Raw genomic sequence first — 27,290 nt, 5'->3', positions numbered from 1 at the left:
TGTCGTGGGGTGGGTATGCCATGTCATGGGGCGACTATGCCATGTCGTGGGGTGGGTATGCCATGTTGTGGGGCGACTTCGTCACGTAGTGGAGCCGCTCCACTGGAGCGGGTATATCATCTCGTAGAGGACCATGCCACGTCGTGGGGGCGCGTATGTCGCCCCATAGCGCGACCATGCCACAGCATGGGGCGACTATGCCATGTCGTGGGTCGATTTTGGCAAGCGATTGAGTGCAATAATGCCATATTGCAGGGATGGTTATGCCACGTGGTGGGGCGGCTGTACCCTGTTGGGGCAATGATGCCATATTGCAGGGATGCCTATGCCACGTGGTGGTGCAGATATGCCATCTCGCGCAAGACAAGAATCATACGGGATGATACGTGTTCTTCCCATTTCAGGCAAAAACTAGAGGAGACCCGAGACGGAGTGACAAAAAAGTGGGAAGAAGCTCGTGCCGCTGACAGGGCTCGATTCAGCCGGGAATTGGTAAAGGAGTGGTATGGGACTATCGTCTCCTTGTTAATTCATGCGAGATCATGTCGTTGCCATCATCACAGCACATCATCAGGAACAGAAACAAGCGCGGCATGAGGCAGCTGTACGATGCTTGAAGGCCGAGCATCAGACAGAGGCGAAAACTCTGCGGGATGAGATGCAGAAGGCTCGAAGGACTCTGGAAAGTCGCGTCGAGGAAGCACAGGAATCCAAGAAGAAGAAGGAGGATGAACTCAACCGCAAACTGGACGAGGTGCTGACTAGGTTCGAGATTACCTAGCTATAGCGCGACATTTTGCCAGGCCAAGCACGCTTTGCTCGAACAGGACCGTAAGATAAACATACAAGGTCAAGAAATTACAGAGAAAAACCTCGCATTGGTCAGACTCAAAACAGGAAAACTCAGCTTGTCTCGGGTCCCTGAATCCTGCAGCTTGATAGGATCACTTGTCCTCGCGGCTGGCTCATGAGACGGCGATCTTACGGAAACAGCTTGAGCGGGAAGTCGAAGAACATCGCCAGAAAATGCAACTGGCCTCAGAGAGACAGAGAGGGGAGATCCGAGCCTTGACGAATGAGTATTGAATCTGAGCTCTGTTCGTTTTTGTGAAGACTCTCGAGGGAATCTACGAAACGCTTCGCCGGACGAACTTTGCCCTCTTGACTAAGGAACTGAGTCTCCTGTCAAAATACGTCCTCTTTTTACCCGTACTTAGGCATAAGCAAGTGATTGAAGACCGAGATAAACTCGCACAGCAAGTCGAAGAAGGTTACACAGAGAAAATCATCGGACTGGATAATAGAATAGGAGAACTCATCCGGATGTATGAGAACCGACCAAGTCGTGACGTAATGCATTGGAGTCGCATCTTCTGCAGTGTTCTTATCACGATTTGCATTGAATGCCTGTCTAGGCAGTTATGATGTGTGCTCACAGGAAGATGTTATAAAGATAGATCATCTCGAAAAGGAGTTGAGACAGATGAACCATGCTTACGAGGATCTGAAGGAACGTATGAAGGTCTATAAACTAGAACTGATAAATCGCGAGCAAAATTATAACAAGGTGGGCAATTCTAAAGCAAATATATTTCTCGGATGAGCGAAAGGAGGCCTGACAGGTATTCAGTGCCAATCCCATTATCGGTGTATATAGCCCATTAAAGGATTCGCAAGCTATTCCGGGCTCTCTTGGTGGAAATGCTGTCCAACGGAAGCCGGTAAAGAAAGTGATAGACTCGTGATGCAGTCGACAGTATCTTATTACTTCATTCCTGACATTCTCTTATGAGAATATTCCATTCAAGTGTCCCCTCAGTCCGCCAAAGGCCTCCGCAAGACGCTTGGCAGAAAGGCGGCAACCACAGATGTTTGAGGTGACTTTCCATCATTTTCTCTGCTCACGATATTGATATAGTTTTGTTAGGGAGGAATTGTGTGTCAGCGTGTCTTCCAACATCACCAGAATCTTTCCTGTCTCCCTTTAGCTCGTACTAGCTGTATATAAGTTGTGACCTGTTGGCAATCAGAGTATTGTGGTGTGGTTATTTTTAGATTGCGATTGTAAGCTTATTCATCTTGGTTCGTAGTTGCTTGTTGTTATTCCTTCATGTTTGGATTCGCTATTCTTGTGAGTACCGTCGCCGCTATAATGGCCTCTGGAGTCCCTAGTGGATGGTGTGAGGAAGACCATAATGTCTTTGTTGAAGAGGACTGTTACGATAATCTCATCTCGTGTGATTTTCTACCAAGTGGTGGTATTAAGATGGTTGACTATGATATGACGATGAAAGGTTATTGGGATTTCCTCATATCTGCTCAAAACCTGAGCACTGGTGATTACTCGGTATTCCGGACTACTACTACCCTCAATGGTGTTCCTACGGGGGAGGTGATGATCAATGCTAAGGCCGACTCAATCGCTGCTGCATCTACTGATTACAAACACGATAGCTATGCCCCGATGTATATTTGGGCTATTGTTGACAACGAGATCAGACTCTATGGAACTCCCGAGACCAGTGATATTGGTTTAGGTGAGTACAAGGTTTTGGAGCCTGCGAGTGGTGAACATACTTGGACATCAGTTAGTTGGAATCAGAATGATGATCATCCCTATTTGTACGCTGTTGATAGCAAGAACAATCAGGTCTATGAATGGGATCCGATATCGGATGGTGTTGAAACTTCGTCGAAAAAACTCGTCGCTGGTAATGCTGATGGTAAGGCGATTGATGATGATATGCATTTGTATCATCCCCAAAGTGTGAGATCTATGCAAGGTTATCTCTACATCTCTCAACTTGTCACTGGTGAGGAGTATCGTATTGTGAAGTGGGAGCCTTCAAGTCCTACGAGAGTGTTCAAGTTCAACTTCACCATTAATGGACGTTTTGGTTTCGATGTCGTTCACTGGTTGTATGATGTTTACCCTGACAGTATCATCTATCGATACGGTGATGCCGCTGTTTATGTTCATTGTGTCAACACCCCCGATGGAGAAGCCACATTACTTGCAGGAGGCTGCGGCGCCGGTCACGGTATTGACCAGTTTGTTAATGCTGACGATGGATGCCTCCGATTTAGTTTCAATTGGGGTACCACAATTTGGGATTATAATGCGAATCCCGATAGGTTCGTCGTATGGCCTTTCCCGGCTTCCTTTACTTGTCCCACTACAACCACTGCTGCTGCTACTACAACCACTCCTGCTACTACTACAACCACTACTCCTGCTACTACTACAGCTTGTGAGCCGGTCGACTGTATCATCGGTGATGAGCAGTGTGGCTCATACATACCCGGTAGCTACTGTAAATACTGGGAAGTTCCACGGATCTGCTCTGGCTCCAATATCGAATGCTCATGTGATGAGGTTATAACCACTACCACAAGTGGATCGATGACGAGTACCTCCGCTGCACCTTCGACAACTCCGTTTAGCTGCGCGAATGGTGACAACTTCTGTTGTTCCCAGTACAGTGGTAGCTACTGTAAATACTGGTCTAAGCCATCAGTATGCTCGGGTACTAATATCCCATGCTCTTGTGATATTCAAGCTTAATGGTGATTTAATATACTAATACTCAGGTGAAGTATTCTAGTCATTTCTCTGCCAAGTGTGCTCTTTCTGTTTTACCTGCCCTTCTGATGATTTGCCATTCGTGTGCCGTTTATCTTCTTTCTTGTTGTGTTGATCAAGTGAAGGTTTTTGACGCTCTTACGGGAAACTTCTATCATTTGGAATTACTTCGTCTCAAAGCTGGTACACCCCTTCCTAAAGATTATTGAAGAGGATGTCCCAGCTGGGGGTCGTTCTAGTGATGGAGTCACGAAACTGAATAGATATATTGAGATCAAACGAGTCGCTTCGGGTCAGCAAGACAATCAGATATGATCGCAAATCTTCGTCGTAGAAGTGCTTTGCTTTAAAGCGACAAATTTCAAAGTAGTGATTCACGAGCTTGGCTTGAGAGTCCAACCCGTGCGTGAAGTCGGGTCCCTCATATCGATCCCATCATTGGTGTATATAATCCATTAAAGGATTCGCAAGCTATTCCGGGCTCTCTTGGTGGGAATGCTGTCCAACGGAAGCCGGTGAAGGAAGTGATCGACTTGTGATGCAGTCGACAGTATCTTATTACTTCATTCCTGACATTCTCGTATGAGAATATTCCATTCAAGTGCCCCTCAGTCCGCCAAAGGCCTCCGCAAGACGTTTGGCAGAAAGGCGGCAACCACACATGTTTTAGGTGACTTTCCATTATTTTCTCTCCTCCCTGTATTGATATAGTTTTGTTAGGGAGGAATTGTGGGACACTGTCTCTTTCAACATCACCAGAATCTTCCTTGTCTTCCTTTAGCTCGTACTAGCTGTATATAAGTTGTGACCTGTTGGTAATCAGAGTATTGTGGTGTGGTTAATTTTAGATTGTGATTCTAAGCTTATTCATCTTGGTTCGTAGTTGCTTGTTATTATTCCTTTATGTTTGGATTCGCTATTCTTGTGAGTACCGTCGCCGCTATAATGGCCTCTGGAGTCCCTAGTGGATGGTGTGAGGAAGACCATAATGTCTTTGTTGAAGAGGACTGTTACGATAATCTCATCTCGTGTGATTTCCTACCAAGTGGTGGTATTAAGATGGTTGACTATGATATGACGATGAAAGGTTATTGGGATTTCCTCATATCTGCTAAAAACCTGAGCACTGGTGATTACTCGGTATTCCGGACTACTACTACCCTCAATGGTGTTCCTACGGGGGAGGTGATGATCAATGCTAAGGCCGACTCAATCGCTGCTGCTTCTACTGATTACAAACACGATAGCTATGCCCCGATGTATATTTGGGCTATTGTTGACAACGAGATCAGACTCTATGGAACTCCCGAGACCAGTGATATTGGTTTAGGTGAGTACAAGGTTTTGGAGCCTGTGAGTGGTGAACATACTTGGACATCAGTTAGTTGGAATCAGGATGATGATCATCCTTACTTGTACGCTGTTGATAGCAAGAACAATCAGGTCTATGAATGGGATCCGATATCGGATGGTGTTGAAACTTCGTCGAAAAAACTCGTCGCTGGTAATGCTGATGGTAAGGCAATTGATGATGATATGCATTTGTATCATCCCCAAAGTGTGAGATCTATGCAAGGTTATCTCTACATCTCTCAACTTGTCACCGGTGAGGAGTATCGTATTGTGAAGTGGGAGCCTTCAAGTCCTACGAGAGTGTTCAAGTTCAACTTCACCATTAATGGACGTTTCGGTTTCGATGTCGTTCACTGGTTGTATGATGTTTACCCTGACAGTATCATCTATCGATACGGTGATGCCGCTGTTTATGTTCATTGCGTCAACACTCCCGATGGAGAAGCCACATTACTTGCAGGAGGCTGCGGCACCGGTCATGGTATTGACCAGTTTGTTAATGCTGACGATGGATGCCTCCGATTTGGTTTCAATTGGGGTACCACAATTTGGGATTATAATGCGAATCCCGATAGGTTCGTCGTATGGCCCTTCCCGGCTTCCTTTACTTGTCCCACTACAACCACTGCTGCTGCTACTACTACAACCACTCCTGCTGCTACTACAACCAGTCCTGCTACTACTACAGCTTGTGAGCCGATCGACTGTGTCATCGGTGATGAGCAGTGCGGTTCATACATACCCGGTAGCTACTGTAAATACTGGGAAGTTCCACGGGTCTGCTCTGGCTCCAATATCGAATGCTCATGTGATGAGGTTATAACCACTACCACAAGTGGATCGATGACGAGTACCTCAGCTGCACCTTCAACAACTCCGTTTAGCTGCGCGAATGGTGACAACTTCTGTTGTTCCCAGTACAGTGGTAGCTACTGTAAATACTGGTCTAATCCATCAGTATGCTCGGGTACTAATATCCCATGCTCTTGTGATATTCAAGCTTAATGGTGATTTAATATACTAATACTCAGGTGAAGTATTCTAGTCATTTCTCTGCCAAGTGTGTTCTTTCTGTTTTACCTGCCCTTCTGATGAATTGCCATTCGTGTGCCGTTTATCTTCTTTCTTGTTGTGTTGATCAAGTGAAGGTTTTTGACGCTCTTACGGGAAACTTCTATCATTTGGAATTACATCGTCTCAAAGCTGGTACACCCCTTCCTAAAGATTATTGAAGAGGATGTCCCAGCTGGGGGTCGTTCTAGTGATGGAGTCACGAAACTGAATAGATATATTGAGATCAAACGAGTCGCTTCGGGTCAGCAAGACAATCAGATATGATCGCAAATCTTCGTTATAGAAGTGCCTTGCTTTGAAGCGACAAATTTCAAAGTAGTGATTCACGAGCTTGGCTTGAAAGTCCGACCCGTCCGTGAAATCGGGTCCCTCATATCGATCCCATCATTGGTGTATATAATCCATTAAAGGATTCGCAAGCTATTCCGGGCTCTCTTGGTAGGAATGCTGTCCAACGGAAGCCAGTGAAGGAAGTGATCGACTTGTGATGCAGTCGACAGTATCTTATCACTTCATTCCTGACATTCTCTTATGAGAATATTCCATTCAAGTGTCCCCTCAGTCCACTAAAGGCCTCCGCAAGACGCTTGGCAGAAAGGCGGCAACCACAGATGTTTGAGGTGACTTTCCATTATTTTCTCTCCTTACTGTACTGATATAGTTTTGTTAGGGAGGAATTGTGTGTCAGCGTGTCTTCCAACATCACCAGAATCTTTCCTGTCTTCCTTTAGCTCGTACTAGCTGTATATAAGTTGTGACCTGTTGGTAATCAGAGTATTGTGGTGTGGTTAATTTTAGATTGTGATTGTAAGCTTATTCATCTTGGTTCATAGTTGCTTGTTATTATTCCTTCATGTTTGGATTCGCTATCCTTGTGAGTACCGTCGCGGCTATAATGGCCTCTGGAGTCCCTAGTGAATGGTGTGAGGAAGACCATAATGTCTTTGTTGAAGAGGACTGTTACGATAATCTCATATCGTGTGATTTCCTACCAAGTGGTGGTATTAAGACAAATTTCAAAGTGGTGATTCATGAGCTTAGAGTCCAACCCGTCCGTGAAATCGGGTCCCTCATATCGATTGGTATGCTCAAGTGAAGAGGGGAAGATGCACGAGTAGGAGCTTCATCTGACAAGCCTTGTCATGCCGCTCTCATGTGCAAATCATTGAGCATAAGGGGGAGAAAGGATGTTCGGACGAGGCCGTAGATCGGTTGACACCATTCCGACTCGAACGTGGGACGATTAGGCTGGAGAACGACTCGCTTTGGAGCTCAAACTCGTGAAGCATCATGTTTGGATTTATACTTCCGAGGACGCTGCTTGTAGTGTTCTCAGTATGGGACGCTGGAGCAGAAGGCATTAAGGCGGCCTGCCAGGGGGGCATTCGGCAAATCGGAGAAAGGGGCATTTCATTATTCCAATAAAGGTGATAATACCAGAAAGGCATGCCCTTACAGAATGGATGCGGTCGTAACGTAACAGCCCTTACATGTATTATAGCAACATGAGCAAGGCTTGCACGTTTTAATGATGTTACACATTGGTGATGGCCAAGACCTCATCCAAGTTCGTCGTTGTCACTTCTCCCCTGAGGAGGCAACACTAGGCCAAACATTCTAAGATCCAGTCCAGTGCAGCATGAACAGAGAGACACTTGTTATCGCTGATGCGGACTATTTTACCATTACATCATCGACCATAGATTCTGGTTCCTTCTAATCATGCATGGGGACATCGTTCAGTGGGACTAAGTAGTTATACAACTCCATGGACCTTCAAGACCTCCAAGACCTTCTTAGTGTTTCTGACACCGAACTGGGGTCTTCAGAGAAATCCAGTTCGGTGTCAGAAGCACTTGATATCGCACCCTGGTTACGCTAGTGAGCTCACAAGGCCGTTACTAGCCGTAAACCTCCAGCTGGTAGCGTGACATGAGCATTGCTTACAAAATCACGTGGTTTCGGCAAGGTCCTTCCATGTTCGTCGCGAAAGCGTTGGCATGAGTTGACCGCGGGGTGACAACGTAACCGTTGGGGACGAATCCGTCACGTGGCCGTATTCCTATACCTGCTTAAGAGACCCGGTGGCGAAGAAGTTCTTGACAAGACGTTCACTGCTCGACAGATTACTCATATCACGCTCATGACGTTGAGTGCTTGTGTAGTCCGTAGTGGCCTCGAGAAGAACAGTAAAATCAATAGTCGTCACCTGATAATCTGCGCTTGAATAGTCACGACTATAGAGCTGCAACACGATAATCTGCTACTTCCAGTACGTGATTATGCCCCGACCAGTAGTAGACTTTTTACGGGTATTACTGTAACGTTTTTGCACCGACCAAAACATCGAACGATTATCGTAAGTGGAAGAGGATTTGCGATAATAATGTGAGATTAATAAGGACCCCAAGCTATATACACCCATGGGAATCAATAGGTGATTATTTCGTTATTTTGATACTTAGTTCGACATGAAACTGTTGGAGCCGTTCAACGTGAAGTCCCGGATTAGTTAAGCTATCTTATCTCCTGAGATCCTCGACAGAATTGAACGGTAATTTGACTGTGGTGGTGATGATGACAGTAGTTCATCCCCTCGGGATGATACTAGTCAACCTCTGACATTCATCTTTTTCAATATGCTGTAATCGAGGTGAAAATGGTAAATTAACACACGATGTGTTCTCATCAGTAACAACATTGACTACGGATTACATGCCAATCTGTTCAAAATACCTATCCTGAATTCCAAGAGGACTTCCAGGATTTGGTTTTTGTTGAGCTTACATACGGAACTTTCGCGTGGTCGACTAAGAAAGCAAGAAATAACAGTTATGGATTTATACACGACCTAATAACAGACCGTATCTAAAATCCCACTCGTACGGCGTACAAAAAGGGGAACACTTGTGCCAACATGAAGCGGACGATGCACTACTCCGCAGTGTGTGCAAGTCGAGCAACTGCCTGAAAATACCTATGAAGGAGAAACTTGCATGTGATGCACATAGCATCCTCACCGAAACGGTTTTTGTGACGCAATTCTCCCCGGTGTTTAAACGCGCCCCTTTTCGCGCCAGGGCCGCATGACTCGAGTCTACACCTTTTCAAGCTGAAAAGTTCAACGCCTATTTGGAGAATATTAACTTTTACAGGAAGTGCGATAGAATTAAAGATTCTCGTTTGATAATTCCAATTTGGATCGCAGAAGAATTAAGGAACTCCAATTTGAATACAATTTTCTAAGAAGTTGTCAATTTCAAAACTATAGTGAAAATAATTTCAAATTTATGAATTCTTCAATTGGACCACTAGCCTCCTCAAAGTGGAAGTTACTATTCTCCAAAAAGGCGCTGAAAAGGTGTACACTCAAGCTGATCATCATATAGAAGAGCCCTTCACCATGAGTAGTTCATCCTTGATGCCAACCTTGGTGATCAGCGGTATACTCTTCTTTGGGAGTCGAGTCGACTATGTCGACTCAGTCGACATAGTTAACTCAACTCGTTTGAAATGAGAGATACTTTTTCTTAGTCATGTATTGCTGAGTGCTATACCAAAACTGTCGGGAGGGCGAGGTTGATGAATCTCTGAATACGTGGTTGAGTACAGCATGCTGAGGTGTCTGTGGTGACAGCTCTATTGTTATAGCAATGGTTGTTCAAGTACTGTATATGAATGCCAAGCTAGATGGCTTATCGCAGATCTCAGCATCTCCTAGTCATGATTGGTGCATAGATGTTGCTGGCACTAACACTGATGAAGTAAGGGAACGAGTAATTTTGAACTGCATGCGTGAGGAACAGGTAATGTGGGAGAATATGCATATGGTCAACTACATGTGGTGGTGACAATATGAAAGAAAATTTGGAAATTTCCTTGTTGGCTTCTGTACACTCCTACCCGAATTCAGTGAGGAAACTTCCGAGTTCAGCTGAGGAAAGATATATTATATTGCAATATTGATTCTGAGCAGAATACGTTATAAGGAGTTGACCTTCGAGGCAGCCTTATTGTTTCAGATGAGTGGTTCTCGAGGAATGACGAATTTGGTGTTACACTTCAAAGAGGTAAAGAAAGAGGCCACTGTCACCCAAACAGCTGTTAAGAGGATGCGCATCGAAGCTAAATATACTGCTGAGAATAGTGGCAAATGGGTACCACACCTCGAGCACTTCACGCTTGCCATACCCTCTCTCTCTGGCTAGGTACCTATAATAGCATTCGAATGTCGTGGTTGTGAGATCACCAAGTGGCACCCTGAGAGGGGGTACCAAGGCAGAAGCGTTGGAGGTTTGTACGTGGCTTATCGACGGTCATCAATTTCGTGTACAGGTACTTTATTCAATGATATCGATCTTAGTGATGACTGGTGTGAATATGATGCTGATAATGAGGCTTCTGTTGGAGTATATGATCTTCAGTGGAAACTTGAAAAAGTATAACTACTATTAGATTGAACAGATGAGTGTCTCCTTGTGAAGTAGTGTATTGTTATGTGATGATGTTACTCTGTGGGAAAATGTGCACATGGACAAAATGGGAATTTGGGGAGATTCTCATTGGTTTCCGCGACCGAATTTATAAGTAAACTTCCGAGTCGAGGAAAGCGAGCACTATTTTGACGGGTATGATTGATAGGATCTGCCTTGTGATGAAGTTGTATTGTATAGAATATAGGGTGACCCCTCAGCACATGTGAATATTAGAAAAATCAGCCATTTTGAAGTACTCAGCGAACGCTTGATAATCATGATAATTGAATCACTCACAAACTTGACGAGTTATGACGATACATATAAACCTGATATGGAGGAGAATGCTAGGATATTCATGTGAGCACCTCATCATTCACAACACCTATTAAAGAGATCACCGAGTGCTTCAAAATGAAATCTGTGTTTGCGTGATATTCACCGAGAAATTATCAGGGTACTTCTTTGCACCACTCTGTGAAGGAACAATCGTATTTTCTTTGATCGTCTAGTATTAGTCATTCGTACGATGTCTTCCCTCTACGAGACGATTGGTGGCGCCCCTGCTGTTGATGCCGCAGTTGAATTGTAAGTTACCCTCAAGTGTGTTGGATGATTATTACTTCAGGTTTTATAAGAAGAACCTCTCGGATGAGCGCATCAAGAACGTTTTTGCTAAGACTGATATGAGCAAGCTTAAAGATCACCAGAGAAACTTCCTAACATACGCATTTGGTGGTCCCAATAACTACACTGGCCGTAGGTGCGTGGCCACTGCTCCCTGTGTGTGAATGAGCTCTATCTTGTGTAGTATGAGAGCAGCTCATGAGGGCTACAACATCACCGAATTACAGTTCGATGCTGTTGTTGAGAACCTCACCAACACCTTGAAGGAGTTGGGTAAGTGTGACGAATTTAACCTTAGTTGTTATACCTCACTCGCTGCTCAGGTGTTGGTCAAGATTCGATAGATCAAGTGATTGCTATTGCTTCTGGGCAGCATGATAATGTGGTCGGACATTGAGCTCATCTGTGATTTTAATGATAGTAGTGTGTTTGTGAAGATGAATGCTTGTGTTAGTAAACGTTTATATGAGTATCGGTCTCGGAACGTTTTAACTCAACCGTTTAAACAGTTAATGAGACCAACTGATGACGATTCCAAGGAGAAAAGTCTTCCTCGGAAAGCGTCGATGAAAGTTGCTGAAGATTTGCAAAGTAAGTTGTCGAGAGTTCGTCATAAAGCCGAGAGCGAGGGCCAGGTGTGGACCAACAGTCCGAGGAATAGGTGAGCCCTCGACGCTTCCCGGATGGCGATCACTCTAGTTTTGTAGGTATGCTGATAGTACCTTCTACGACAAGATGCTGGATCAGAGGGCTGATGCACCTCGTGGGCCGAATCGATTCGTGGTTTACTATGTTATGGTGATATTTTCTTAGCTCCGTTCCAGCAGTGGAAGGGTGGTGGATCACCTGCTTCCTCGACGAGCCCTCATATAAGATCAAGTGAGAAGTGCAGACCTCAACAACAGAGGCTTACACCTGTTTTGTCTTAGAAGCTTCATCAGGCTCGTCAGAAGGGGGGCCTCAACAGCACACGATGGGGTGTGAACTGTGAGTACCCCTCTAGAGATAGGTCTCTCGAGTTCTGTTGTAGCAGGCCGAAACTTTCACTAACCAGAGGCCGGCCGATCGGAGTCGTATATTGTCCTTCGTGTAGCGGTGATGATAATGATGAAGTAATCGCCATATTAATAGTCTGGAGAATTATTGCTATAGACCCTACACCAACTAAGTCCTGCAGAAGCAACTGATCAGCTCGACAGCATCAGTTGTAGTGAATGCGGAATACTACTATCTGAGGTAAACGCGTATTGGAAGCTCCTACATGAGGTGTAGAACCCTACCTTAAATGTTGTTATTGCATACAGTGTGATGGAGCAGTCTCTGCTGTCGGAGTGTATCTGCCGAAAACAGTTTATTTGTCGTGCATAGTGACGATTTCATACTACTCTGTGGAGAATACTTGACAATTGATCTCTTTAACGTGAAGTGTTATAATACTCCATGTAAATTATACGACGTATTTTTTTCGCCAAGTGAAATGTGAAATATGTTTTTCATGAGTGTTTTTCATCACGGATAAAACTCCACTGTATGCAGCCTCGGATGGGTCGTAAAACAACACTACTTCTCAGAGGCCCTATGAACTGGTCTCAGGTAGCGACGTTCTTCAACGATGATTCCATCATAGCTCATCGTTGTGGCACTTGCTCCTACACCCAATGCATAATATGCGAGTTAGAGAGGCTACTAGAAACCCAACGTCCAAGGTGGCAGCCAGCCTCAGCAGAGAAGTTCAAATTCGGACCAGCGACACGCGTGGGAATCGACTACGATGATCGGCGTAATACTCCAGAAGAAGCATCGGATGATAGTGTGATCGAGAGGAGGCTCGCGGACCTTGAGGTGTGTTGGAGGAGTTTGTGCTCACTTTCCTCAGCTGAGCTCAGCAGTTAACATACGAATTCGAGTAGAAGTGTACAGAAACCAACAATAATTTTTCTAAATTCCCTCAGAGTATTTCATATTGCCACGAACATATGTGGTTGACTTTCCCCGCACTGGCTGTTGCCTCATCGGCTCTTCAGGAGGAGTGTAGGGGTCGAGTACAACAGCTCGGGAGGGAACGGGATAGTCTTCATGCACAGCTCATGCATCGAGGAGAGGAGGTAGCTAAGCTGAAGCAAGTGAGTATTTATTATACACTACTACTACTGACTGGCGACGATCAGGTGTCGGCAGACTGGCGACAACACGCTAAGAAAGCAGAGGAGACAGCGGTGATCGATCGGACTAAAACTGTGAATATCCCAAACGGAATGAATCTGCACTAAGAATAGTTCTCAGGAGCAACTCCAAGCTCAACTGAATGCTGTCTCTCGAGAGCTCTATGAGTATCGAGAGCAGGCTGAAGCTCAAATATCCAACACTGTACTCGATTCCTAAACCACTGAGCAAGGCGACCTGTGGGATCATCAGGCCGCTGAAGTGGTGATTCTGCAGAGTAAAGTTGTGGACCAGGCGGTCGAACTGGCCACAATGAAGGCTAGGAACGATGAGCTTTCCTGTCGTATGGAGGTACCTACACCAATGGTCGATTAGTTCAGATTGGTGTGGTAGGTCCAACAGCTCAGTAGTACCTCTTCAGACCACACGGATAGTCGAGGCTCTTCCTACTTCTCTGGTAACAGGAAAGTCCCTCACTTGAGGCCGCCTCTTACAACTGGTCAGGCAAGGGCCTCAAGAGGCTCTGGACGGAACTCGTCGGTGCTGACTTGACCACTTCAAGTCGGCTTAAGAAACATCCGCCGGCCCCTGCGAGGTAAGCAGCAGCTCTGTACCGCGAAGGTAGCGCTCTTGAAAGATACGCCTTCTGTAACATGTGCAACGAAGTTCTAGAGCTGTTAGACGACCCCACCGCATTCGGCCATACAGCAGCTGAGCTGAGGCCTGTCCTATTGTGGGCATCGCTACTATCCCCTCTGCCGCTGCCCAGTTCGCGCAGATACGAAATTAACGCCCTTGTCGGGTTTGGTCCGGACAGCCCTCCAGATTCAGATGGTACTCCTGCGACCTACAACTTCGATCTGGAGGAATATGAGTCGGCTCTGTCGAGGGCCTTGGCCATGCTCAACAAGGCGAGAGGTAACTCGATGTTGTTGCTATTACGATGGAGTAGTGTCCATGTTAGCTGCTCTCGAGCTGCGGGATACCCTCCATGCACGGGAGTTGACGGCCCAGTGTGATGCCCGGGCTAGAGCAGAGGACAAAGCCGAACGCATAGTGCAGGTGGTTGGCCACTCCCTCATTAGTGGCTTTTATGATCCCGTCTCAGGAATACGAGGAGGAGTTCAAACGATGGAAGGAAACTGTTCTTCAGCAGGTCGATCATCAGCGGTTGAATATCCGATCGTTTTGGAGACGTTTCAGGTCCGTCGAGAGTATGCTAGGCATCGTGATAAGCTGCAGGCGAGCCGCCAACAGAAGAGACAGAGCACGATCAGTGGCTCGCCCGAGGATGCCGAGGGCCTCCCTGACGAGGTGAACGACCGTGTGGATGATGCTGCTCATTGATGATGACAGACTCTAGTCGAAAATGAAGGCGATTTGGACTTCCTTTTTGATGAGTTAGACTGGACCGCCGACCAACAACAAATTGACTCGATCGCTGGCAAACGGTGAGGAGCGCTCTGGCCTTCCCTTGCGACCAGATGCTGTCAGGAAATCCTCCCTATCGCCTCGCACGCCATCACGGTGATGGCACCACCTCGCAAGTGAATTCTCGAGGGAACGTTTACTATCATTGCAGCCACCTCGAAGTTGCATAACCATGTCCATTATTATTATCCATTATCATCGGTACATTGAATAGAAAGCTATCACGAGTGCCAGAGAATCGAGTTGTTGATACACGTGTTTCAACGTTTATGACTCCTACTGCTGTGGACACTTTCTGAAGTAACTTACGATTCGTAAGACACTCGTGAATTACCTCGAGTAATCCCCCACTAAGGACTCGGCACAAGAAAGGCTTACTTCAGTTCGGCGAACCCGCTTTTCTGTCATAGGAATAGCAGTTACACATTACACGTTGCCATATGGGGTGATCGTCAGTCGCTACTGTTACTAGCAGCAAGAGATGTCGTAAACCCAAAAGTGAGAATTGTGTAATCTCAGTTTGTATCGAGCCCTAGGTTGGCTTGGTCGTAAAGTACGACCAACCCAGCCTAAGACTTGGTGCATCAGACTCCGTCTCCGCCAGAGATGAGATGAAGGCCCTGAGGGGAGTAATGCCACCGTGGCGATCTATAAGCTATCACTAAGTGTATGTTCCTTGGGTGTAATGGAGTATTGAGTTATAACACTACTATCATCAATGTGGATGTGAAACTACACATATACGTCAGTGCAACGCAAATGTCACAAAATGCTATACTGAACAATAGCAAAATGATTCAAACTGAGGAGAACGTTCGATGTTCGAAACGACGTAACAGTTCAACCAATTTCGTAAAGCGAACATCATCGACCAAGTCAGACGCGTTAACCTTGCAAACTCCAATGTGGTCGACTCCCGGTGGCGCGTCCACGAACTCCCCCATGCGTATAAGAGAGGCGCTCTCACGTGGGACCATGCGGACCTTCACACCACCGCCGACAGAAGTGACGGCGGATTCCGCAATAGAAAGGATATCGACTTGATCCCAGTCTTGCTTGGCGAAGTTATCGTTCAGTTGGCTAAGCCATTCACTGTTGGGGGAGAGCTCTCGTACAAACTCGGGGAATAGCATAGACAGTATGATCCGCTCACTCCTCAATGCGAGAGGGGAGCCACCATGAGGAGTTGCATAAAAACATATCGCCTTTGTGGAGCTCTGGAGGTCGTGGTCTTTGAGGATGGCTGACTTTACAATGAGGCCACCAAGGGAGTGCGCGACAAACACGACTGGTCGGCCGTTACGACCAATACCGGCACGAGCAAGGCCCGCCACCAGCAGATCAGAGATGTCCTGAAGGGTGGTTGGATACGTCTTCTGAACGTATGGGCCTTTGAGCATGAATGAAAACACTGGCGCGTCGTAAGCGAAGGCGAAGATGCTGGCCCGAGGGAACAGGGGAGAAAGGTCACGTACTGGCCAGAGGACAGGCTTCTCCCAATCATCCCATTGATGACTTTCGGCTTCCTCGGCCTTCACTGAGGACGACCACGGCCAATGGAACTGTGGTCCCGACTCAGTCGTAGTGTCTTCAGTTTCAACTTGTTTACGCCGGAAGTCCCTCATCCAAGACGGCTCCTCTCGCCACGTATACAAACCGCCTTGCAAGCCGTGTACGAAGACAATGTCATAGTCCGTCGAACTGGCATCACAAATGAGAGGTAGGACACCCTCAACGTATTGAGGGGCTCCCAAGACTCTCTTGCCAGATATGTTCTCTCGAAGTCTCCTGAGCTCGTAGTATGCCTCGACACCTTCCATAGCGTCATCCAACTCAGCTGGTGGTTGCTCGGGGACGTACTTGCTGGTAGCAGGCAGAAGCTCGACTACGTTTGCGGCGCATTTGGTGACCAAGTCGTTGCCTTTTGGAAGGAGCCTCATGCATAGAGGAAGGCAAGTGGCACCCAAGGCCTCGCCGACTCGTTCTCGATACTCTACCCTTGAGGAGGCCAACTCGGCCAAGATGGAAATTCGACCGAGCAGTTCCTCTCGAGAGAGCACAGACAACGGCACCTTCTCGCTGGCCTCGGTCACCACAAGGGTTATGTCGTCTGCCATACGTAATGGAGAGTCAGCTTGCAGTTGAGTCTTAGCAAATAGCTCATAGTCGGTGACACCAAGGAAGTCCTCCCCCAGACTGATCACAGCAGCGAGGAGAGTGTCGATGCGTTCGTCATCGAGAGGGACAGCTGATAGCCAGCGGTAGACAATATCTCGATGGGCAGGCGATCGGAGGGAAGAAAACAAAACCGAATTGGGCACGTCCATGATGTCCTTGGCCTCATCGAAGATGCCGAAAAGTTCGTCGTCATTAAACAACGCTGTTTGCTCATCCGACATGTTCAGCCCGTAGCGAGTCGCCAGAAGGGTCAGAATGCGTATCGTTGAGGGTCTATCGATAACGAGGTAGTCGGCAATGATATCATCACTAAAGTTAAATGGGACGTCCAACTTCTCGGGAGTGCTGAGCCAAGCTTCTGCTTCTCGTAACCAGAGTCGCTTCTCTGTCGAGATGGCCTCGGACGAGGGTTGGGGGGACAGCTCGAACCTGACGGAGACGACACAATCGACATCGTCTACCCTCGAACGGTGCATACTTCCGACCGGCCATCTCAAGAGCTGTCCTCGCCAACACGAATCGGCTACATAGGTTGGACGTAGCGGAGATGGCGGCTTTGTTGTTGTTGATGACCTCTACAGCATCACGTCTGTCCCTCTCGATAGCTGCCTCGTTATGAGGTAACGACCGTAAGGAGGGGAAGTCCACGGGTAGAAAGCAATCAATGGTATTGCAAAGGTGTCTGAGGGACGGCCTCATCAGAAGAGGCCAGGAGGGGCTACTCACTGGAAGTTAGAAGACTTCGAATCACCGCCGATATAGTCCTCACAGAAGGAGGCCAGAGTGGCCAGTGATGGGGAAGTGGCGAGGATGTTGATCGCCTATAGAGGACTGCACGTTAAGTCGGGTATCGTCACGGCGACCTATTACCGATCGCGGTGGGAGGGCAGTGAAGAGCCGCATGAGAACGTCTCGAGCATTGCATGCCCATAGGAAGTCCAAGAAGGACTTATCGCTGGCTAACTGCAGTTGTGCTGACCTGAATCATCATCATCACGTAGAGGCGTTCACACCCAACAGTGACGCTTACGGTGTGAGGACTTCCACCCCCGCAGTGGACTGAATTATGAGGCGCGTGACGCTCGCTACAAGGCCTTCATGCATGGTCTCTCCCTTCACAGAGGCAAGACTAGAAGCTTCCTGTTGCTGCTGGGCCATAAGTCGAACCACTGTCACCCCTCGGGCGAACGAATGGGCCCAAGCTGCACCTGAAAGGCTATCGATATGTGGGTGTTGCCAACGGCTCTTCTTACATGCCTCTCGTCGTTTAATGTCGGATGTGATGTAAATACCACCCAAAGTTGCCATAGCGGCCGCCGCCCCTACGGCGAAGCGACTCAACCGAGTCGATCCATGATTCATACCAAAAACTCAAGGGTATCAGTCGTTGCTAGTGCGATAGTACAGTGAGAGGAATGGTCACGACCACCAGGCGTATCCTTTGGATGACTTCGTTACGTCCCCCCCATGCCCACTTATACTTCCACGCAACACTAACATAGATAATTACATCATCATGGAGTAGTAGAACCTCAAAAGCTATTCGCATCTTATTGACACTGGCATCGTTGGACTGTATGGGTGTTAGCCTCGTAGGCTGTACCCAATCCCAAGTCCAACCCCGATCACACACCTCTTACGGCTGACAAGGCTTGGTATGGGAACCTCTGCAATACAGTGCATTGAACAACAGCAAGAACAAGTCGGCTCCATCTCTGATTACTCGAGCGCCAACCTCTGTAGGAAACAGCCATCCTGTCCGATCATGAAGGACACGAGCATGCCCGCCACCGAGGGTAACATCGACTTGATGGAGGATAGAATTCCGTCAAGAAGAACCACAAACCTGTCAACTGGACGCGGCAGCACTACCACCCAACACTACTCCGAAGCGGGACTCCTCTATCTGTTTCACCAGGGCCCATCTACTACTACCACCACCCCGTCTATCGCGTCTACGACGATCATCTCCTCAACACTGGTGAACGAATGACGCATTACCCAGTAGACCATAGCTCGACCTGGGAAGCAGTAGCACTTGCCTGGGCTCATGTTTGGCGTGGACACCATAGTGACAGGCGTAGCCTGGCTTAACATCCAAGACACCAATGATGATGATGATGATGATCGAGATGAAGAACTACCAACAACACCTCGATGGCGAGGTAGACAGATGAGGACTGGATGTTAATGATAGCGTGCGGACTAAATGCTCCAGTCAAGAGAAGAGAGGTGATAGAATAAGCATAGTTTGATACTGTCAAAACCCTACCAGTCTACCTCTCAAGCTCCTCCACACCTCCCGACTACCTTACCTTGGATATGCCCCATCCCAACAGATGCCTTCACTACTACCAACAGGTAGTGGTGGGAGTAACCACACTGTACTCGTACTGTCCTTAGCTGCATATCCTACAAGGAGCAAGGTTGTGCTCGGCAAGCCCCTTCTTATCCCATTAAAAGCTATCATCTGTATGCACATTATCATACCACACCTTCTACACATCGTAGGTGTACTGGAACCCCATTGACTACTCGTGTGAGCATCTCATCCAATACAGGGTTGAGTTTGGTCGTGAGATTATGCCTTCTATTCGCAGGCACGACGATGCCATCCAAACTAGTCGACGTTATAAAAGAAAAACAACCAGGAATCGAACCCGTGTCTCAACGATGACAAACCAATACACTAACCGTTACAGAAAACGTACACTTAACGTAATGAATCGACCAACTTCTCCACATCTCCACCATGTAATAGCAGCTGCTGAGCGACTTCCACTGGCATGCGAGAAGCTCGTCTAACAACAACACTACAACAACAACAACACTGCAACACCCCAGCCGAGCCACCTAGTATTATTACTTCCGCACTGCACTTGGGTTAGTCGGCATCGCCCCTTTAGGGACCTCACGCCACTCTACATCCCCATCAAACTCCTCAAGCTCCTCCCAAGTGTACAACAGCGGGTCAGTAAGCTCCTCATCCCACGGGGCCAAATCGACCACAACATACCTCTTCCTATGCTTATACACATCAATGACGACCTTATCATAGTCTCCACTCGATAAGCGTCTCATTACTTGATCATCAATAAACCGACGCAACTCTTCAAGCCCCTGCTCTTGACCATACATCATATCGTATAAGAATGGCAAATGACCAGTAAGATGCCTCGGACACAACGCTCGTAATGTCCCACCCCTCACGAAACACCTAAACTCCAGCGTCTCGTGGAAGGGCTCAATAAAGGGCTTCAAAATCAACTTGGGCAAAGGCACGAGTTGTCGTTGACTTTCGGGAATCGCCAGTCGTTGGAGGTCGAATTGTGCGAAGTCACTCGCCTTCAACAGAACAGTAATTTCATCCAAGTTGCGGCACTTCATCCCATCAGGGCCTCGAACCCATTCAGCATCAGTCGGGGCCGACCAGGACAACTTAGGAAAGGCGAAACCCCCGAATCCTCCGATAGCCTCCTCAACACGCGTGTTCAAGACAGGGAATCTTTCTGCCAAGGTTGAGCCGGTAGGATACGAATCAGGCCCATCATATTCCCAATCGCTATCACTATCAGAGTCCCTCCTACCCATGACCAAGCCTCCACCATCAAGACCATCCTCATTGAGGTAGTCTACGAAGTCCTGATCGATATCGATAACTGAACACTCTATTGCCAGCCCTTCCAGTAGAGGTGCCCAGACCTCCGTACATGCCAAGACGACATCAGGAGCTTCCTCATCATCAATAACCGACCCGATAGAGTCAGCTTGAGTTGTGTCTGATGAGGGCACTTCCATTACGATAAGGCAACTACATGCATGGGGATGAAGAATAGGACGGACGGCGCATTTTGATTTCTCGCTCGCCCAAAAAATAAGACTCGTACTATAACGAAAGAACTCTTGCTAATGAGAGGAACAGAACCACACCTCAATAAGTTGTAGGAAATCAAGCAGACTCCTTCATAGTCTTCTTCTTCCTCTCGGCATCTCGAGCGTCTAGTCTATCGAAAGCCTCCTGTAGTTTATCAGCATATTCTCCTGGTCCGAGTAACTCCACCGGGTCGGTGACACCTTGGTGGGCAACCATCTCCTCCCTAATCATCTTCGTCAAAAGGAAGTTATCATCAGTCAGGTAATTATGATTTATCGCTCGCTTGACCCTCCTCACGAAAGTCTCCTTCTCTTTGGCACTTGCCCGAATGCTGCCGTAGATCCTCCACGAATTTATCCGTCTACCACCCTTCATAACACAACGGCTTTCAGGACCGCACAGATCGGTGCCCTTCTTCATAGCAGACAAGTCAAGTCCAGTAGCTTTCTCTACCCTCTCGATTGGCACTTGATATTGCTTTAGGTTTTTCTCATATCTAATGGGCGTGTTCGGCATGATGAATGCCGCTGAAGAGTTAGTCTTGGTGTCATAGACAACCTTGAACATGTGAGTGGGGACGGCCAGTTCATTGTCACCAATGACCTCATACTTTACAACATAACGCTTGGGCTTACCATTACTACCATCATTGAGGACCTAACACGGTCGATAACCATCATGATACCACTCCAAACGGAAGTGATGTATGATTGTACCTTAGTATGGGGTTTGGCACCAATCTCCTTGGTGAGCTTCTCATCAGGCGAGTCTGCCATCCACAACGGACCAGAGACCACATAAACGACATCATTAGAGTCCGGTCCATGCTCCCTTGCCAAGTCCAATGTCAAATATCTAAGGTTGCTGCTCGTAAGATACAAAGCAGGTCCGATAACTCACTCAAGTCGAAGCCAATCCGAGCCGTTCATACTAAGGTCTTGAGGTACCTGAATGATGTCAGAGTAAGCCTTTGATAACACCTCCTCTTACGATATTGCCACTCAAGAGGAAGGTGTCATTCTGAGCATTCTGGTCATCTTTATGGGCCCCAGCCATAGATAGATGCCCTCGTGACCAACCCGAGTCCCAATAGTCAGCATTAGATGCTCTAAACCTGACACACATACAAACTATCAGGCATCTACCACGTGTGAAGGAGTACATCTCGGGAACCTCATTATCAGCCTTGAAGGAAGCCCTTGACCGATCAGCATTCTTACTGGTCACACTCTTGTACGTTATTGCTTCTGCTACCTACAATAGCCACCATCCAACAATAGCGATGGTGGACTTCACTCACCCAATTGGGTATTTTAGTAGCATAGTTCACACTAGACACATACGATTGTCGTTTTAATATGTGCTCTTGTGAAGGCAACTTCGACGAGGGGTAATGCTTCTCATCATCAACCACCCCTCCTGAAACAGCACCATCATTACCAGTAGTCACCAGAGGGCGTACCTTCCTCCTTCTTCTTGTTGTCGGCCAAGTAGCGTCCCTGTTGGAGACTCATGCCAGCCCCACCGACTATCAGGCCGGCCACGAAACTAGGGATGCCGAACCGAGCAGTGAACCCAGCAAACGTACTTGACATCAATCAGATAGTAGCTGCATACCCAACATGTAGTGATGGTCATATAATCAACACAACAAGCAAGGCAGACCACACTATGAAATTAAACAGTTTGAGTACCTCTACCATACGGCATGCGTATTATTGGATTATCGCTGTGTTCTACTACTTATTACCTTTTTTTCATCAGAACTGCTGAGGGACGACTCCAGGTTGTACTCAAAAAAGATAAAATGTACGCCATACTGGACAACTTCAAATTTGGTAAGAACTACCACCCTCTACACGAGAGCTTCGATTAGACGGCAAACACACCAACTCATGGGATGCTCCATGACGACGAGATCATCATCTTCCACCAACAATGCTTATAAGCTATGGAAAGCTGAGAGACACCAAAGGTCGCAATTCGACAGTCGGTCGTTGGTATGCACTGTTATCAACCCAACTGTTTTAGAACTCTGGTAGCGGCCATCACAGAGTAGAAGGGGAATTCATCGGCAAACTTTATGCGTATATTGGATGATGCAGGTGTTCCCCGACGACTCCGTTGACAATACAAGTACTACTACTACCAACACAGACGGATAGATGTGCCACTGGACGATGCTCCAGCTTGCCCGCACCCGATCTCCCCAGATTTACAGTTGCTCTGATTATAGTAAGGGTAAGTGATGCATTTCCATTCAAGATGGAATTGACCATCTGTTAGATCTGCTCTTTGGGCCTCCGCCGCCTTCACAGACCTCCACAAAGGAGGCCAAACTTTTCACATTGTGCGTTGTATACACTGCAGGTAAGACAACTCCGGAACTTGAAAATTGGCCGAGTTGTGGTATCCACCTTTAGTAGTTTACAGCGTGATGAGCTCCTGTGTTGTCGCCGAAAGCTCCAGCATTTTCCAACAAATTGCCAAGGTTCCGTTACCCCAGTATATTATTGCCTTGGAGATCTAGGTAAATATTTTCCCAACCGATTAGCGATAACTCCTCACACACATACACTAAATGACGAGTCTACATCATCACCCACCTGTGCTGAGTGAACTATTACGGTATCTTCTGCCGATCCATTGGTGATAGCGCAACAATGGATTGGTGAAGTAGTAGGTCAGTAAAGAATGCTTAGTTTCGATATAGTTCACGGCGACCATGAGCATTCGAAAGAGTAACAGTTTCAGGGAAGATATGTAGGCGTGATGGCTTTGGTCATGTTACTCACAGAATATGTGTATCGCTTCGCTCATGTGTATGACACAGCTTCTTATGATGCGGGAAGTGCCACGTTAAAATGCTTGGTTTCAACATCAATACCGTAACGCATTCAAACTATGATATAAAGTAACATCATGCCGCTTTCACCTCATTATCATACACTTCATCTACTGTAAGCCTGTTACCATCGTGACTCAATTGTCGTGCCACCAGCTTAGCATACACACCTATTAGGAGGAGCATACTTAGATCGACTTGGACAAATCTAATCATCGCCAACAGACTCTTTAGGTGTGGGAGGAAAATATGCACATGGTCGATTACGTGTGTTGGTGACAACATGAGAATTTTGTGAAGTTCTTAATGGCTTCTGTATATTTCTCCCCGAATTCGTTTATTGGAGGAGTTTCTGAGCTCAGCTGAGGAATACGAACATATATTCCAACGGCACTGGACTCGTCCGAACTATCTCTCATAATATTCTCAAGATGATCAATTACGACTTACCGTTTTCTCCAACAAGTTCATCATGCCTTCCTTTTTCAACTACTCTTCCCTCACTGATAACAGCGATCATATCAGCGTTTTTAACAGTACTCAACCGATGAGCTACCAGGATGACTGTACACCCTCCCGTTGCTATCAATCTAACACATAAAGCCCTTGAACCCTCCAGACCAGTGCACCCCACCCATCGAGGGCTGCCTGGACTAACGCCTCATTCTCGGTGTCCAAAGCACTAGTGGCTTCATCTAGGAGTAGCACACGAGGTCGTCGGAGGAAACACCTGAGAGGGTAGTCTAATCCACAGTACAGTGTTGGGGGGAAATATGTTCGCTCTCCTCCTCAGCTGAGCTCAGGAATATAAATACGATTTAGGGTAGAAGTGTTCAGGAACCAACGAGAAATTCCCCGAAATTTTCATATTGTCACCGACACATATGGTCAGACCATATGTATGTTTCCCCACACTGCCACCATAGCAATCCTCCGTTACCTTGCAATAGCGATTCGTTGCTTCTGGCCACCCGAGAGTCGAATGCCTCTTTCCCCCACTCGAGTTTCATACCCCTCATCCATCTCCTCAATAAACTCATGAGCGTTGGCCATACGAGCTGCTGATACCACTTCCTCCATACTACCTATTACTCGCCTAAGCATACCATCTCTGAGTGAACATTACTTACATTCTCTGTCGAGACCATATACCAAATTCTTATACACGGACGTAGAGAACAACTGCGTGTCCTGAGCGACCAGTCCAATCCTCGACCTGACATATCATCACCAGCTGCCCTTCGGGGTCTACCAACCTCAAGCTAGAGGGCCTATATTGCCTATAGTCGATACCATCCATGAGTACCCTTCCCTCAATAGGGTCGTAGAATCGTAGTAGTAGATGGACCAACGTACTCTTACCCCCACCAGATCGGCCGACTAGTGCCGTCACAGTGCGGGGATGCATCTCGAGATCGATTGATTTCAATACCATCTTTTCTGGCCGGCAAGAATAACAAAAACTCAGATTTTCGATTTTAATTTCCCCCACAATATCGTCAACTTCACGACCCTCGTGGGGATCGATCCCGGGTCGTTTGTCCATCAAATTGAAGACCCGCTCAGCTGCGCTGGCTGCCCTTATTAGATCGTTAACAACATCACTGAGTGCATTGAATGCACCGTTCATCATGTTCCAGTACAACTGGAATGCCACCAGCGTTCCCAAGGTGGCCCCTTTCCCGCTGAATATAGCGCTTCCCCCATACCACAGTATCAACACTGTCGTGCCCAAATCTATGTACTTCGCATAACCATAAACACCAGCACCAACAACAGCACTTCTCACTCCTGCTTTTAGTCCTACTTCAACTGCCTCATTGTAGTTGCCGATTTCAGTGTCCTCAGCTCCAAAAGCTCTCACCGTTCGAATGTTGCTGAAACTCTCCGTAGCGACTGAGTTAGCATCCCCTAAGGCCTGATAGATAGTCGAGTAGACTTGCCTTGACCATTGAGCATACAGACGATACGCGTAGGAGATCGGCACCATTGATGTGGCCGCTAACACTCCCAGACGCCAATTGGTGATAAAACACATAATAGCACCACCCAAGAGGAGGACAGCATTAGCCAGCAGATTATTAAGGATCGTTCGACAGGGGTTGGTCATTGCCGCAGCATCGTTCGACAACCTCGATGTGAGGTTACCAGTATGCGTAGCATCAAAGAACGACACGTCCTGACCAATGATAGACACGTAAAGTTTTCGGCACACAGTAGCCCTGATTCGACGAGCCACCAAGTTGAGTGTGAGGCTCTGTACTGCTGCGAGGAAGCCTTGGAGTAGGTTAACGCATAGATATACGTACACAGTGTGAGTGAACAGCTGTTGGTCCCACTTTATAATAGAATCGAATATTTTACCTTGCAGATTGGGAGCTGCCAATAATGTCGCTTGACAAGCCAACATGCATACCATAGCAGCCACTAGAGTCGGCCAAAACTCCAAAGCCAGTTGAATCGATCGACAGAAGAACTGACCAAGACTAAGGCCACCACCACCACTCGGACCAACAGCAGCACCAAGAGGTGGGCTCTCACGACGGTGACGGGCGTGGCATCGAAGGCAAACATCAAAGTCACAGGTCTTACAGCGGTAGCCATCGTCCTCGATACGTTCCATACATACATCACACGAATGGCACTTCATCTCCGGCATGAAGAACACTGGATGGAGATGAACACCAACTAGGACCTCACCTGAATCCGCGCACGAGGCATCAAAGATATCTTTGCTGAGGAAATACTCCAAATTAGCCCATAAAATTATAGAACATAGCATGACTACATCAACAGCTGATTTGAAGTGCTGATCCAACTGGACAGCTTCAACACCTGTCATCACTGCTGAGACCGTTTGCACCATGAATGCTCCCGATAATATGGTATTCATAATTTTGCCACTCTTTTTTTTCTGCCATGCAATAGTCCTCAACCTCTCACGTTCAATCGACAAGTCTTCACCACCAGTGAGTGGTAACAGTAGCTGCTCATCGTCAACATTTTGTATATTTCCAATTCGTCTCTTCCACACTACATACGCCGATAAGAAAGCTAGAGGGGTGAGAACGATTCGGCTGATACATAATCGAGTGAGAGTTCCGGTTGATAGGAGGTTGATCGAGGTGAGATGAGTGGTTATGACTATGTCCAGTATATAGGTTGTTACGAGGAGGCAACAGAGGCCTTTGATGGAAAATGCCGACAGGAGGCACCACGCCATTTGAGGGGTCTTCTGCATAGAATCATGGGGACATAACTAACACAAGACGCCATTAAATAGAGAAACTTCATCTAGTTATAAACTTGAGATAATCTGAAACACATCTTAATGCAAGTATGGAACATGTCGCGTAGGAAGAGCTGTTTATATAGAAGCTCTTCCAATGCCTCTCTCTGCTGCTGTCAGAGGTACGATAGGCTCTCGATGCATTGGGCACTTACCCAGTACGGCATCGTCGTCAGCCCTGGCCTCTGTAAAAGGACCATATACAACCATGAATTTGCTCAGGCCTTTTATGTAGGGCTTAATGAACTCTTCTTTGGGTAGATCGAATTCTTCACATGCCTGTAGCTGTAGACGAAGCCATCGATTCCTCTGTTGAACCGTAAAGCCATCACCGATGTAGCCTGCCTCCTTAGGAGCCTCTCCTCGTAAGGGACAATGTTGGGACTTCTTATGCATTT

General features: G+C 47.1%; 12 protein-coding genes across 12 annotated transcripts; 8 read left to right on the top strand and 4 right to left on the bottom strand.

The window, feature by feature from the left end:
- Positions 1 to 532: 532 nt before the first annotated feature.
- On the top strand, positions 533 to 2,068 carry Pmar_PMAR022522 (tropomyosin, putative; the record flags this gene model as incomplete). Its single annotated transcript, XM_002782149.1, has 8 exons — positions 533 to 754; positions 804 to 881; positions 943 to 1,079; positions 1,218 to 1,350; positions 1,439 to 1,567; positions 1,658 to 1,730; positions 1,820 to 1,877; positions 2,056 to 2,068. 8 exons carry the CDS (start codon positions 533 to 535, stop codon positions 2,066 to 2,068), a joined length of 843 nt encoding a protein of 280 aa, XP_002782195.1.
- A 42-nt stretch (positions 2,069 to 2,110) lies between these two features.
- Pmar_PMAR022521 (hypothetical protein) lies at positions 2,111 to 3,444 on the top strand (the record flags this gene model as incomplete). The annotated part of the gene is made up of 2 exons (XM_002782148.1): positions 2,111 to 3,305; positions 3,377 to 3,444. The coding sequence occupies 2 exons, from the start codon at positions 2,111 to 2,113 to the stop codon at positions 3,442 to 3,444; spliced, it is 1,263 nt and encodes a 420-aa protein (XP_002782194.1).
- Positions 3,445 to 4,486: 1,042 nt separating this feature from the next.
- Pmar_PMAR022520 (hypothetical protein) lies at positions 4,487 to 5,820 on the top strand (the record flags this gene model as incomplete). Its single annotated transcript, XM_002782147.1, has 2 exons — positions 4,487 to 5,681; positions 5,753 to 5,820. 2 exons carry the CDS (start codon positions 4,487 to 4,489, stop codon positions 5,818 to 5,820), a joined length of 1,263 nt encoding a protein of 420 aa, XP_002782193.1.
- A 1,043-nt stretch (positions 5,821 to 6,863) lies between these two features.
- Positions 6,864 to 7,106, top strand: Pmar_PMAR022519 (hypothetical protein; the record flags this gene model as incomplete). The annotated part of the gene is made up of 1 exon (XM_002782146.1): positions 6,864 to 7,106. The coding sequence occupies one exon, from the start codon at positions 6,864 to 6,866 to the stop codon at positions 7,104 to 7,106; it is 243 nt and encodes an 80-aa protein (XP_002782192.1).
- A 2,578-nt stretch (positions 7,107 to 9,684) lies between these two features.
- Pmar_PMAR022518 (conserved hypothetical protein) lies at positions 9,685 to 10,455 on the top strand (the record flags this gene model as incomplete). Its single annotated transcript, XM_002782145.1, has 4 exons — positions 9,685 to 9,816; positions 10,033 to 10,167; positions 10,219 to 10,303; positions 10,346 to 10,455. The coding sequence occupies 4 exons, from the start codon at positions 9,685 to 9,687 to the stop codon at positions 10,453 to 10,455; spliced, it is 462 nt and encodes a 153-aa protein (XP_002782191.1).
- A 559-nt stretch (positions 10,456 to 11,014) lies between these two features.
- Positions 11,015 to 11,509, top strand: Pmar_PMAR022517 (Cyanoglobin, putative; the record flags this gene model as incomplete). Its single annotated transcript, XM_002782144.1, has 4 exons — positions 11,015 to 11,073; positions 11,114 to 11,248; positions 11,297 to 11,385; positions 11,436 to 11,509. The coding sequence occupies 4 exons, from the start codon at positions 11,015 to 11,017 to the stop codon at positions 11,507 to 11,509; spliced, it is 357 nt and encodes a 118-aa protein (XP_002782190.1).
- A 115-nt stretch (positions 11,510 to 11,624) lies between these two features.
- Pmar_PMAR022516 (hypothetical protein) lies at positions 11,625 to 11,925 on the top strand (the record flags this gene model as incomplete). Its single annotated transcript, XM_002782143.1, has 2 exons — positions 11,625 to 11,773; positions 11,820 to 11,925. 2 exons carry the CDS (start codon positions 11,625 to 11,627, stop codon positions 11,923 to 11,925), a joined length of 255 nt encoding a protein of 84 aa, XP_002782189.1.
- Positions 11,926 to 12,943: 1,018 nt separating this feature from the next.
- Positions 12,944 to 14,884, top strand: Pmar_PMAR022515 (hypothetical protein). The gene is made up of 14 exons (XM_002782142.1): positions 12,944 to 12,954; positions 13,137 to 13,235; positions 13,281 to 13,349; positions 13,396 to 13,479; positions 13,528 to 13,626; positions 13,669 to 13,732; positions 13,780 to 13,870; positions 13,913 to 14,008; positions 14,054 to 14,193; positions 14,240 to 14,337; positions 14,384 to 14,431; positions 14,479 to 14,589; positions 14,632 to 14,726; positions 14,770 to 14,884. Exons 2-14 carry the CDS (start codon positions 13,200 to 13,202, stop codon positions 14,804 to 14,806), a joined length of 1,068 nt encoding a protein of 355 aa, XP_002782188.1. The 5' UTR covers positions 12,944 to 12,954; positions 13,137 to 13,199; the 3' UTR covers positions 14,807 to 14,884.
- Positions 14,885 to 15,503: 619 nt separating this feature from the next.
- Positions 15,504 to 18,246, bottom strand: Pmar_PMAR022514 (ribonuclease p/mrp subunit, putative; the record flags this gene model as incomplete). Its single annotated transcript, XM_002782141.1, has 6 exons — positions 15,504 to 17,313; positions 17,363 to 17,566; positions 17,611 to 17,705; positions 17,755 to 17,863; positions 17,915 to 18,092; positions 18,138 to 18,246. The coding sequence occupies 6 exons, from the start codon at positions 18,244 to 18,246 to the stop codon at positions 15,504 to 15,506; spliced, it is 2,505 nt and encodes an 834-aa protein (XP_002782187.1).
- Positions 18,247 to 19,597: 1,351 nt separating this feature from the next.
- Pmar_PMAR022513 (Cell division cycle protein, putative) lies at positions 19,598 to 20,687 on the bottom strand (the record flags this gene model as incomplete). The annotated part of the gene is made up of 2 exons (XM_002782140.1): positions 19,751 to 20,687; positions 19,598 to 19,685 (listed from the first exon to the last, which is right to left on the bottom strand). The coding sequence occupies exons 1-2, from the start codon at positions 20,680 to 20,682 to the stop codon at positions 19,598 to 19,600; spliced, it is 1,020 nt and encodes a 339-aa protein (XP_002782186.1). The 5' UTR covers positions 20,683 to 20,687.
- Positions 20,688 to 20,833: 146 nt separating this feature from the next.
- Pmar_PMAR022512 (conserved hypothetical protein) lies at positions 20,834 to 22,369 on the bottom strand (the record flags this gene model as incomplete). Its single annotated transcript, XM_002782139.1, has 7 exons — positions 22,221 to 22,369; positions 22,059 to 22,177; positions 21,921 to 22,012; positions 21,749 to 21,872; positions 21,659 to 21,705; positions 21,475 to 21,613; positions 20,834 to 21,415 (listed from the first exon to the last, which is right to left on the bottom strand). Exons 1-7 carry the CDS (start codon positions 22,351 to 22,353, stop codon positions 20,834 to 20,836), a joined length of 1,236 nt encoding a protein of 411 aa, XP_002782185.1. The 5' UTR covers positions 22,354 to 22,369.
- A 1,309-nt stretch (positions 22,370 to 23,678) lies between these two features.
- On the bottom strand, positions 23,679 to 26,786 carry Pmar_PMAR022511 (ABC transporter, putative; the record flags this gene model as incomplete). The annotated part of the gene is made up of 6 exons (XM_002782138.1): positions 24,860 to 26,786; positions 24,734 to 24,819; positions 24,544 to 24,688; positions 24,238 to 24,333; positions 24,054 to 24,193; positions 23,679 to 23,773 (listed from the first exon to the last, which is right to left on the bottom strand). Exons 1-6 carry the CDS (start codon positions 26,494 to 26,496, stop codon positions 23,679 to 23,681), a joined length of 2,199 nt encoding a protein of 732 aa, XP_002782184.1. The 5' UTR covers positions 26,497 to 26,786.
- Positions 26,787 to 27,290: the final 504 nt, after the last annotated feature.

Source organism: Perkinsus marinus (genome assembly GCF_000006405.1).
Source record: "Perkinsus marinus ATCC 50983 genomic scaffold scf_1104296939976, whole genome shotgun sequence".
Classification (NCBI taxonomy): Eukaryota; Perkinsozoa; order Perkinsida; family Perkinsidae; genus Perkinsus; species Perkinsus marinus.
The sequence above is the reverse complement of the archived record's forward strand: the minus strand, read 5'-3'. Positions and strand labels throughout refer to the sequence as shown.

What these genes read in the sequence shown, in the direction of transcription:
- Pmar_PMAR022515 (XM_002782142.1), top strand. Translation starts at nt 13,200, where the DNA reads ATGCATCGAGGAGAGGAGGTAGCTAAGCTGAAGCAA. An exon ending in CCGAGGGCCTCCCTGACGAG is followed by an intron (nt 14,590 to 14,631) that starts GTGAACGACCGT and finishes TGATGATGACAG; the next exon opens with ACTCTAGTCGAAAATGAAGG. An exon ending in GACTCGATCGCTGGCAAACG is followed by an intron (nt 14,727 to 14,769) that starts GTGAGGAGCGCT and finishes AGATGCTGTCAG; the next exon opens with GAAATCCTCCCTATCGCCTC.